Source organism: Oncorhynchus kisutch, linkage group LG10 (assembly GCF_002021735.2).
Source record: "Oncorhynchus kisutch isolate 150728-3 linkage group LG10, Okis_V2, whole genome shotgun sequence".
NCBI lineage: Eukaryota > Metazoa > Chordata > Actinopteri > Salmoniformes > Salmonidae > Oncorhynchus > Oncorhynchus kisutch.
In genome coordinates this window covers 18,400,751-18,412,167 of record NC_034183.2, presented here as the reverse complement: position 1 = coordinate 18,412,167, position 11,417 = coordinate 18,400,751, and the positions used below count along the sequence as shown (strand labels likewise).

Below are 11,417 nucleotides of genomic sequence, written 5' to 3'. Positions count from 1 at the left end.
TCCTCTCTGCCCAAACGCAGTCTGTGCTCTGGCCCTGGAAAGATATTTCACAGGGATCACAAACTGAGGGCTTCCAGGTACTGTGTCTCCCCCTGCTGTGGCCAGGCAACAATACAGCCAGTATCTACACCTATTATTGAAATGTATCTTCATTTCCAGTTTTCTTTTCAGTTGACAGAATGTATTTGTTTTCTTGCTGCAATATAATGTCTGTATTGCTGTTCTGTGCACTCTGTTGTTCTGTGCACTCTGTTGTTCTGTGCACTCTGTTGTTCTGTGCACTCTGCTGTTCTGTGCACTCTGCTGTTCTGTGCACTCTGCTGTTCTGTGCACTCTGCTGTTCTGTGCACTCTGCTGTTCTGTGCACTCTGTTGTTCTGTGCACTCTGTTGTTCTGTGCACTCTGTTGTTCTGTGCACTCTGTTGTTCTGTGCACTCTGTTGTTCTGTGCACTCTGCTGTTCTGTGCACTCTGTTGTTCTGTGCACTCTGTTGTTCTGTGCACTCTGTTGTTCTGTGCACTCTGCTGTTCTGTGCACTCTGCTGTTCTGTGCACTCTGCTGTTCTGTGCACTCTGCTGTTCTGTGCACTCTGCTGTTCTGTGCACTCTGTTGTTCTGTGCACTCTGTTGTTCTGTGCACTCTGTTGTTCTGTGCACTCTGTTGTTCTGTGCACTCTGTTGTTCTGTGCACTCTGTTGTTCTGTGCACTCTGCTTGTTCTGTGCACTCTGTTGTTCTGTGCACTCTGTTGTTCTGTGCACTCTGTTGTTCTGTGCACTCTGTTGTTCTGTGCACTCTGTTGTTCTGTGCACTCTGTTGTTCTGTGCACTCTGTTGTTCTGTGCACTCTGTTGTTCTGTGCACTCTGTTGTTCTGTGCACTCTGTTGTTCTGTGCACTCTGTTGTTCTGTGCACTCTGCTGTTCTGTGCACTCTGTTGTTCTGTGCACTCTGTTGTTCTGTGCACTCTGTTGTTCTGTGCACTCTGTTGTTCTGTGCACTCTGTTGTTCTGTGCACTCTGTTGTTCTGTGCACTCTGCTGTTCTGTGCACTCTGTTGCCTATTCTGTGCACTCTGTTGTTCTGTGCACTCTGCTGTTCTGTGCACTCTGTTGTTCTGTGCACTCTGTTGTTCTGTGCACTCTGTTGTTCTGTGCACTCTGCTGTTCTGTGCACTCTGTTGTTCTGTGCACTCTGTTGTTCTGTGCACTCTGTTGTTCTGTGCACTCTGTTGTTCTGTGCACTCTGTTGTTCTGTGCACTCTGTTGTTCTGTGCACTCTGTTGTTCTGTGCACTCTGTTGTTCTGTGCACTCTGTTGTTCTGTGCACTCTGTTGTTCTGTGCACTCTGTTGTTCTGTGCACTCTGTTGTTCTGTTCTGTGCACTCTGTTGTTCTGTGCACTCTGTTGTTCTGTGCACTCTGTTGTTCTGTGCACTCTGCTGTTCTGTGCACTCTGTTGTTCTGTGCACTCTGGGACAGGAGTTTCTGTGCACTCTGCTGTTCTGTGCACTCTGTTGTTCTGTGCACTCTGCTGTTCTGTGCACTCTGCTGTTCTGTGCACTCTGTTGTTCTGTGCACTCTGCTGTTCTGTGCACTCTGTTGTTCTGTGCACTCTGTTGTTCTGTGCACTCTGCTGTTCTGTGCACTCTGTTGTTCTGTGCACTCTGTTGTTCTGTGCACTCTGTTGTTCTGTGCACTCTGCTGTTCTGTGCACTCTGTTGTTCTGTGCACTCTGCTGTTCTGTGCACTCTGTTGTTCTGTGCACTCTGCTGTTCTGTGCACTCTGTTGTTCTGTGCACTCTGTTGTTCTGTGCACTCTGCTGTTCTGTGCACTCTGTTGTTCTGTGCACTCTGCTGTTCTGTGCACTCTGTTGTTCTGTGCACTCTGCTGTTCTGTGCACTCTGCTGTTCTGTGCACTCTGCTGTTCTGTGCACTCTGTTGTTCTGTGCACTCTGTTGTTCTGTGCACTCTGCTGTTCTGTGCACTCTGCTGTTCTGTGCACTCTGTTGTTCTGTGCACTCTGCTGTTCTGTGCACTCTGTTGTTCTGTGCACTCTGTTGTTCTGTGCACTCTGTTGTTCTGTGCACTCTGTTGTTCTGTGCACTCTGTTGTTCTGTGCACTCTGTTGTTCTGTGCACTCTGCTGTTCTGTGCACTCTGTTGTTCTGTGCACTCTGGGACAGGAGTTTCTGTGCACTCTGCTGTTCTGTGCACTCTGTTGTTCTGTGCACTCTGCTGTTCTGTGCACTCTGTTGTTCTGTGCACTCTGTTGTTCTGTGCACTCTGTTGTTCTGTGCACTCTGTTGTTCTGTGCACTCTGCTGTTCTGTGCACTCTGTTGTTCTGTGCACTCTGCTGTTCTGTGCACTCTGTTGTTCTGTGCACTCTGTTGTTCTGTGCACTCTGTTGTTCTGTGCACTCTGTTGTTCTGTGCACTCTGTTGTTCTGTGCACTCTGTTGTTCTGTGCACTCTGTTGTTCTGTGCACTCTGTTGTTCTGTGCACTCTGTTGTTCTGTGCACTCTGTTGTTCTGTGCACTCTGCTGTTCTGTGCACTCTGTTGTTCTGTGCACTCTGTTGTTCTGTGCACTCTGTTGTTCTGTGCACTCTGGGACAGGAGTTTCTGTGCACTCTGCTGTTCTGTGCACTCTGTTGTTCTGTGCACTCTGCTGTTCTGTGCACTCTGTTGTTCTGTGCACTCTGTTGTTCTGTGCACTCTGTTGTTCTGTGCACTCTGTTGTTCTGTGCACTCTGTTGTTCTGTGCACTCTGCTGTTCTGTGCACTCTGTTGTTCTGTGCACTCTGCTGTTCTGTGCACTCTGTTGTTCTGTGCACTCTGTTGTTCTGTGCACTCTGTTGTTCTGTGCACTCTGTTGTTCTGTGCACTCTGTTGTTCTGTGCACTCTGTTGTTCTGTGCACTCTGTTGTTCTGTGCACTCTGTTGTTCTGTGCACTCTGTTGTTCTGTGCACTCTGCTGTTCTGTGCACTCTGCTGTTCTGTGCACTCTGTTGTTCTGTGCACTCTGTTGTTCTGTGCACTCTGGGACAGGAGTTTCTGTGCACTCTGCTGTTCTGTGCACTCTGTTGTTCTGTGCACTCTGCTGTTCTGTGCACTCTGTTGTTCTGTGCACTCTGTTGTTCTGTGCACTCTGTTGTTCTGTGCACTCTGTTGTTCTGTGCACTCTGTTGTTCTGTGCACTCTGCTGTTCTGTGCACTCTGTTGTTCTGTGCACTCTGCTGTTCTGTGCACTCTGTTGTTCTGTGCACTCTGTTGTTCTGTGCACTCTGTTGTTCTGTGCACTCTGTTGTTCTGTGCACTCTGTTGTTCTGTGCACTCTGGGACAGGAGTTTCTGTGTTCCTTCATGTTTCTCTATGTATTTAATATATGTTTAATATTGTACCTGTCCTGTACCTAAGTTGATGAAAAACACACAAGGTCTCAGACTATTTGTACTCACTTTGTGAAACTCTGTCTCCCTCCTCACTCGAACATCTTGGTTCCAGGTGGACCTATGCAGAGTTCTTTATCTGGTACCGGGTGTTGCTGCGCAAGGGTGGGGTTCAGACCCAGTAACAGATTCAGCCGTCGTGCCAGCGGGCCCTGCTGGAGATCATCCCAGACCCGGAGCAGTGCTGCTTTGTAAAGACCAGGGTGTTCTGGACGGGGCAGGTAGCTCTGCTGGAGAGGCTGAGGGCGGAGAGGCTGAGGGCTGTGGGGATAATCATCCAGAGCTGGGTCAGAGGCTGGCTGGGCCACAGGACATACATCAAGACCCACTTGGGCAACACTCACCATCCAGAGACACACCGGAGGAGCCCTGGCCAGGCGGTGAGTGCAGAATTACTGACTGTGTGGCACGATAACACATCAGATAGCAGTGCTCTGAGAGAGACCCTCCAGGCGGAGCATAAGGCCCACAGCTCTGAGCTGGACGCCCTGTGGGGGGCGCTAGTTAAACTGGAGAACCAGCTAGAGACACAGCTCCAGGCCCAGCAGTCCCATCCCAGCCCCTCCGTCACAAAGAAGCAGATAGATAAGAGGGGGGGCAGAGGAGAGAGCAGCCCAGGAGATTATACGACTCACACAGGTAGAAATTGTTGATCCTAATGGATCAGAAACATTCCTTATGGTTTGTAGTGGTATTTAAGGTCACTGTCACTCTCTTTCTCTGTTTACAGTAGGTGAAGGCCCTGCCCTGCAGGTAGAGAGGGACTCTTTGGGGAAAGAGAAGGAGGATCTGAGCACTCGCTTACTGAAGCAGGGGAAGGCTTAGGAGGGCAGTATTCATAATTGCTATATGTTCTGATTTAATGTGTGTATCTACATTTGTCTGTAATCGTATGTGTGTGTGTGTGTGTTTGTATGTATGTATGTATGAAGAGGAAGTACCAGGACTTGCTCAGAGAGCTCAGAGAGTTCACCAGGCTGGAGCAGAGGTACAACAACCTCAGAGAGATGAGCATGTTCACTGAGGTAGTCATATCCAACTCCCTTTTCCACTAGCTTGGGTGCCAATGTGAGGCATACATGTAGCATTATAGAGTGATACCCAGGCTATAATATTCAACCTCTCTAAAAAAACAAGTATATTTCTCTGTTACCACTGCAGCGTACTAAGGGCCACAGATGGACAGATTCAAACCAGAGCCTGATCCTGGAGCCCCCATCTCTGTCTCCATTGTCGTCCCCCTTTTCCGGTCTCCCAGCCTTCCCGGTCACACCTTTCTTCTTCGGCCTTCCTGCCCTCCCCTCTCCAGAGGAGCTGAGCAGGGTTAGCGTGACGTCCCCCACCACAGAGAGGCTGGCCTGGCTCAGCTGGGAAGATGACAAGAGAAGATCTGGGGCACGCCTATGATGCTGTATGAGTGACCAACAAGTTCAGTCCCTGTTTCCTGATCAATACCTTCACAGCAATAAATATGTTTTGTTGTGACATACACCGGATAGGTGAAATGTGTTGTTTTACAGGGTCAGTCATAGTAGTACGGCCCCCTGGAGAAAATTAGGGTTAAGTGCACATCGACAGATTTTTCACCTTGTCGGCTCGGGTATACGAACCAGCAATGTTTTGGTTACTGGCCCAACGCTCTAACCGCTAGGCTACCTGCCACCCTTTATATATTTACATTTTGTTACCAATAAACTAATGCAGATAGATTCTACCCCCTGTCTGTGTGTACCTGTCAGGTTCCTGGAGAGCCAGCTGCGGAGCCAGCACTCTCAGGAGGAGGCGGAGTTGGAGGCCCTGAGGCTGCAGGTTAAACTGACCTGCTCTGAACCATCCTCCACTGCACACCAGCAGGTAGGGCCACATTTCAGTGGTCTGGTATCTTGAGGTGGATTACAGGTGGATTACAGTGCAGATACTGTAACTTTGGGCACCACTGCCCAAAGACAAGACCCGGTTCCTCTGCATTGCTGCTGTCAATGCCATGAAGGGGGCTCTGAAGGTATACACACACACACACACACACTCTTATCCATTCTTATCCGATCGTTATGTTTATCTCCTATCGGAAACACTGTAATGATGTGGATATGACAGCACTGTGGCTGAAGAACACCTCACACACAGGATTAAAATGCTGTATATGTGAAGGATCTCTAGGATGGCGCTGTGGATCTGGTGCCATTGACCTTTTACCTCACTGACTTTTTACCTCATTGACCTGAACCGTGCTCTGAGTGACCTCTTTATCCAGGACTATCAGCAGCTCCTGCCCATCTCCGAGAGCCGCCTGCAGCCCACCATCGGTACGACTGACTAATGATAGAACGATATGAAAATCATCCAACAACCAACCAACTCAGCCAACAACCAACCAACTCAGCCAACAACCAACCAACTAACTCTGCCAACTAAACCTTTTCTTCCCATCCTGCAATAGCTCATATGTATTAACATTTAATATTATGTATTAACATGTAAACATTAATAGCTCATGTTCACCTTTACCCCCACCCTGCTCTCCCGCTTCCCTCCCTCCCTCCCCCCTCTCTCCATCCACAGTTGCTGCCATGCTGGAGAGTGAGAAGATCCCAGGACTGTCTGGGTCGGAGGTGAAGCTGAGGGGCTTTAAGAAGCGTGCAGGATCTGACCCCAGGGACAGGGGTGGCCCCCAGTATGGCTGCGGTGCTGAGGGAGCTGGGTGCTCTCCACACGGCCCTGTTCCGCCAGGCCCTGCCTTCCACCCTGATGGAGCCTTCAGCCAGCTCACCCATCTCCTCTCTGCCTCTGCCCTCAACAGCCTGTTGCTGCACAAGGACATGTGGAGCTGGAGCTGGAGGCCTGCAGATAAGGTCAGAGGACAGACACACACACATGCATGTATACACACACAGGGCCTGCGCAGGAACAAGTTTCAAGTAAAAGATATGCAAAAGGATATCTAACATAATCTAGATTTGGTTTGTAAAGGTGTCAGTTTGTGTATAGTGTAGAAACAAGGTAAGTATTGGATGAGACTATAAGGTTTCATCCTTGCGTTCTGCCAGGTATAATGTGAGTCTGCTGGAGGAGTGGCTGCGGAGCCGTGGGCTGCAGGCAGGGGGAGCTGTGGGCTGCAGGCAGGGGGAGCTGTGGGCTGCAGGCAGGGGGAGCCGTGGGCTGCAGGCAGGGGGAGCCGTGGGCTGCAGGCAGGGGGAGCCGTGGGCTGCAGGCAGGGGGAGCCGTGGGCTGCAGGCAGGGGGAGCCGTGGGCTGCAGGCAGGGGGAGCCGTGGGCTGCAGGCAGGGGGAGCTGTGCCATGTTGGAGCCTCTCATCCAGGCCGCTCAGCTCCTGCAAGTGGGCAAGAAGACAAGACGCTGACGCGCAGGCCCTCGTTCATACCTGCACTGCTCAGGTGGTTTTTAAGCTGGTATTGGTAGGGGGAAATGTTCAAAGTGTTGCAGATATTATTTCAATAGAATAAAAAACAATATTATTCTGTGAACATTATTGTCTTTACTAGAGAACCGTGTCCTTTCTATACAGTATATGTCCAACCTCGTGAATGTTTCTTCCTACTGAACACACGCTTGCAGGGCTAAGCTAACTGTCTGTCTTTGTGCAGGTACTGTACCGTGACACATACAACAATAATGGAAATATGTCTAGTCATAAATTGTCAAGTCTGTCTGAATTCACTAGGGTTGTGGTGTAGTTACCAGTACTGTGGTTGAGTTGCGTTCATCATCTCCTCTCTGTTCCATCAGGGTCTGCTGAAGGAGCGTTGCTGAAGGACGTACAGCGTGTGTTCACTGTCACGTTCCCCTACCTGCTGCCCCAGACCATCCGCTCTGACCAGCTGGACATCCCAGACTCCCTTAAGATGTGTTTCCTGCAACGGGCCTGAGAGGAAGCAGTAGTTATACAGGTCTTTCACTGTGGATTACAAATCTTGGTACTGCTGCAGAAGTCTTTTCTCTGCAGGATATACAGTATATCAAAGTAATACGTGAGTAATGTGTGTGTAATTGTCTTATTTTGCATTACTCCTTCTATCAGTAGCACATGTACAAGCACAATATTACTCAATGAGCTATTAGAATGCTCATATGGATTCTATTCTTATCTGTTTCATAGTATTGATTTTTGACAGACATTTCCTTATCTGTACTAAGATTACAGTATTGCCTGTCTGCTACTAGACATTTCCTTATTGGAGGCATCCCACCTACCTCAATGCCTACCTATGTGTACATTGGAAATGTGTGCTTAATACATTTAGAAATTGGTAATATGTTCCAGATATCAGAATACATTATTATAATTATACAAATGTAAACATAATCGTGTACATATGTTTCTCACTCTGATCCAAATGGACACTTTGAAAATGAGAGATTTTCTCTAACATTTTATTGGAAGCAGAAACACAGCAATGCTGCACCCCCCCCATACACACCCCAATAAGAACACCCAGAATAAAACTAAATAGAAACCTTCAGTATAAAAAAATCTTCTCATGCGAGTACTTTGTAACAGTCACACATCATCAGCAGTATATATATATATATATATATATATATATACACAGTGCCTGTTTTGCAAGGAGGAATGGGAAAAAAATGTCAGTCTCTCGATGTGCAAAACTGATAGAGACATACCCAAAGCGACTTACAGCTGTAATCGCAGCAAAAGGTGGCGCTTCAAAGTATTAACTTAAGGGGGCTGAATAAGTTTGCACGCCCAGTTTTTCAGTTTTTGATTTGTTAAAAAAGTTTGAAAAATCCAATAAATGTCGTTCCACTTCATGAAAAAAAAAATACAGTTTTATATCTTTATGTTTGAAGCCTGAAATGTGGCAAAAGGTCGCAAAGTTCAAGGGGGCCGAATACTTTCGCAAGGCACTGTATATATATATATATATATTCACAAACCTCTGAAAATATTTAAATAATATTAAGATAAACGAAGAAGACAATTGCCAAATATAACATCAAATAACACGTGCTGGCACAATACATGTTTTTTCCCATCATGCACTGCGTCCTATGTACAGGGCTGGCATCACTGTGTGGTTGTGTTCGAAGATTGCAGTCGGCGACTGATCTACAAATCATCATCCTAATCAGCTACTCATTATTATCTGTAGATCAGTCAATTGATGCTCGCGAACGCGGCCAACGTGTCTACCTATGTGGGCGTGTCAGTGACAGTACCTGCGTGTCTGTACCATGCCTTCGTACCTGTCTGTACTACATACATGCAAACCTGAAAGGGTGCGATTTCCTATTTTACCTCAACACACAGACACTAAACATCTGAAAGAGAATGGTCTCAGTGACCGAATATACTTGTATCATTGTCAACAGCAATAAATAAGATATTGTGCCATTCATTGCTACAGTTACAGTACAGCAGTGTGCGGCTGTGTATTCAGGGACTATAGACTCCTGTCTCATTAGGTGACTAAGTAGCAGCATTATCACTTCATTCAGTGTAACTATTTCTATATACATTTTCCATATATCTCGTGTATATATGTCTTGTACAGAAGTACTATTTACAATACCCATGATGACGAGTATGTTGTTGGTCCTCTCTACGCTGATTCTGTTGACACTGCTCTCCATGTTGTTTAGGGAAGAGGAGGCAGTACAGTGGGCCGTAGAGGGAAGAGGAGGCAGTACAGTGGGCTGTAGAGGGGAGGCAGTACAGTGGGCTATAGAGGGGAGGCAGTACAGTGGGCTATAGAGGGAAGAGGAGGCAGTACAGTGGGCTGTAGAGGGAAGAGGAGGCAGTACAGTGGGCTGTAGAGGGAAGAGGAGGCAGTACAGTGGGCTGTAGAGGGAAGGGAGGCAGTACAGTGGGCTGTAGAAGGAAGGGAGGCTGTACAGTGGGCTGTAGAAGGAAGGGAGTTAGTACAGTGGGCCGTAGAGGGAAGAGGAGGCAGTACAGTGGGCTGTAGAGGGAAGGGAGTTAGTACAGTGGGCTGTAGAGGGAAGGGAGGCTGTACAGTGGGCTGTAGAGGGAAGGGAGGCAGTACAGTGGGCTGTAGAGGGAATGGAGGCAGTACAGTGGGCCGTAGAGGGGAGGCAGTACAGTGGGCCGTAGAGGGAAGAGGAGGCATTACAGTGGGCAGTAGAGGGAAGGGAGGCAGTACAGTGGGCCGTAGGGGGAAGGGAGTTAGTACAGTGGGCTGTAGAAGGAAGGGAGGCTGTACAGTGGGCAGTAGAGGGAAGGGAGGCAGTACAGTGGGCCGTAGAGGGAATGGAGGCAGTACAGTGGGCCGTAGAGGGAAGGGAGGCAGTACAGTGGGCCGTAGAGGGAAGAGGAGGCAGTACAGTGGGCTGTAGAGGGGAGGCAGTACAGTGGGCTATAGAGGGAAGAGGAGGCAGTACAGTGGGCTGTAGAGGGAAGAGGAGGCAGTACAGTGGGCTGTAGAGGGAAGAGGAGGCAGTACAGTGGGCTGTAGAGGGAAGGGAGGCAGTACAGTGGGCTGTAGAAGGAAGGGAGGCAGTACAGTGGGCTGTAGAAGGAAGGGAGGCTGTACAGTGGGCTGTAGAAGGAAGGGAGGCAGTACAGTGGGCTGTAGAAGGAAGAGAGGCAGTACAGTGGGCTGTAGAAGGAAGGGAGGCAATACAGTGGGCTGTAGCGGGAAGGGAGTTAGTACAGTGGGCTGTAGAGGGAAGGGAGGCAGTACAGTGGGCTGTAGAGGGAAGGGAGGCAGTACAGTGGGCCGTAGAGGGAAGGGAGGCAGTACAGTGGGCTGTAGAAGGGAGGCAGTACAGTGGGCTGTAGAGGGAAGGGAGGCAGTACAGTGGGCCGTAGAGGGAATGGAGGCAGTACAGTGGGCTGTAGAGGGGAGGCAGTACAGTGGGCCGTAGAGGGAAGAGGAGGCAGTACAGTGGGCTGTAGAGGGGAGGCAGTACAGTGGGCTTTAGAGGAAAGAGGAGGCAGTACAGTGGGCTGTAGAGGGAAGAGGAGGCAGTACAGTGGGCTGTAGAGGGAAGAGGAGGCAGTACAGTGGGCTGTAGAGGGAAGGGAGGCAGTACAGTGGGCTGTAGAGGGAATGGAGGCAGTACAGTGGGCTGTAGAAGGGAGGCAGTACAGTGGGCCGTAGAGGGAAGGGAGGCAGTACAGTGGGCTGTAGAGGGAATGGAGGCAGTACAGTGGGCCGTAGAGGGAAGAGGAGGCAGTACAGTGGGCAGTAGAGGGAAGAGGAGGCAGTACAGTGGGCAGTAGAGGGAAGGGAGGCAGTACAGTGGGCAGTAGGGGGAAGGGAGTTAGTACAGTGGGCTGTAGAAGGAAGGGAGGCTGTACAGTGGGCCGTAGAGGGAAGGGAGGCAGTACAGTGGGCCGTAGAGGGAATGGAGGCAGTACAGTGGGCCGTAGAGGGAAGGGAGGCAGTACAGTGGGCCGTAGAGGGAAGAGGAGGCAGTACAGTGGGCTGTAGAGGGGAGGCAGTACAGTGGGCTATAGAGGGGAGGCAGTACAGTGGGCTATAGAGGGAAGAGGAGGCAGTACAGTGGGCTGTAGAGGGAAGAGGAGGCAGTACAGTGGGCTGTAGAGGGAAGGGAGGCAGTACAGTGGGCTGTAGAAGGAAGGGAGGCTGTACAGTGGGCTGTAGAAGGAAGGGAGTTAGTACAGTGGGCCGTAGAGGGAAGAGGAGGCAGTACAGTGGGCTGTAGAGGGAAGGGAGGCTGTACAGTGGGCTGTAGAGGGAAGGGAGGCAGTACAGTGGGCTGTAGAGGGAATGGAGGCAGTACAGTGGGCCGTAGAGGGGAGGCAGTACAGTGGGCCGTAGAGGGAAGAGGAGGCATTACAGTGGGCAGTAGAGGGAAGGGAGGCAGTACAGTGGGCCGTAGGGGGAAGGGAGTTAGTACAGTGGGCTGTAGAAGGAAGGGAGGCTGTACAGTGGGCAGTAGAGGGAAGGGAGGCAGTACAGTGGGCCGTAGAGGGAATGGAGGCAGTACAGTGGGCCGTAGAGGGAAGGG

General features: G+C 49.8%; 1 protein-coding gene across 1 annotated transcript; it reads left to right on the top strand.

Annotated features, from left to right (window-relative positions):
- Nucleotides 1-5,048: 5,048 nt before the first annotated feature.
- On the top strand, nt 5,049-7,973 carry LOC109898762 (unconventional myosin-Vb-like). Its single transcript, XM_031833238.1, has 2 exons — nt 5,049-6,296; nt 7,191-7,973. The coding sequence occupies exons 1-2, from the start codon at nt 6,015-6,017 to the stop codon at nt 7,212-7,214; spliced, it is 306 nt and encodes a 101-aa protein (XP_031689098.1). The 5' UTR covers nt 5,049-6,014; the 3' UTR covers nt 7,215-7,973.
- Nucleotides 7,974-11,417: the final 3,444 nt, after the last annotated feature.

Excerpts from the sequence above, each read along its gene's own strand:
- LOC109898762 (XM_031833238.1), top strand. The coding sequence starts at position 6,015 with ATGCTGGAGAGTGAGAAGATCCCAGGACTGTCTGGGTCGGAGGTGAAG. Across the intron at positions 6,297-7,190 it reads GCTGGAGGCCTGCAGATAAG|GGTCTGCTGAAGGAGCGTTG; the intron begins GTCAGAGGACAG and ends CTGTTCCATCAG.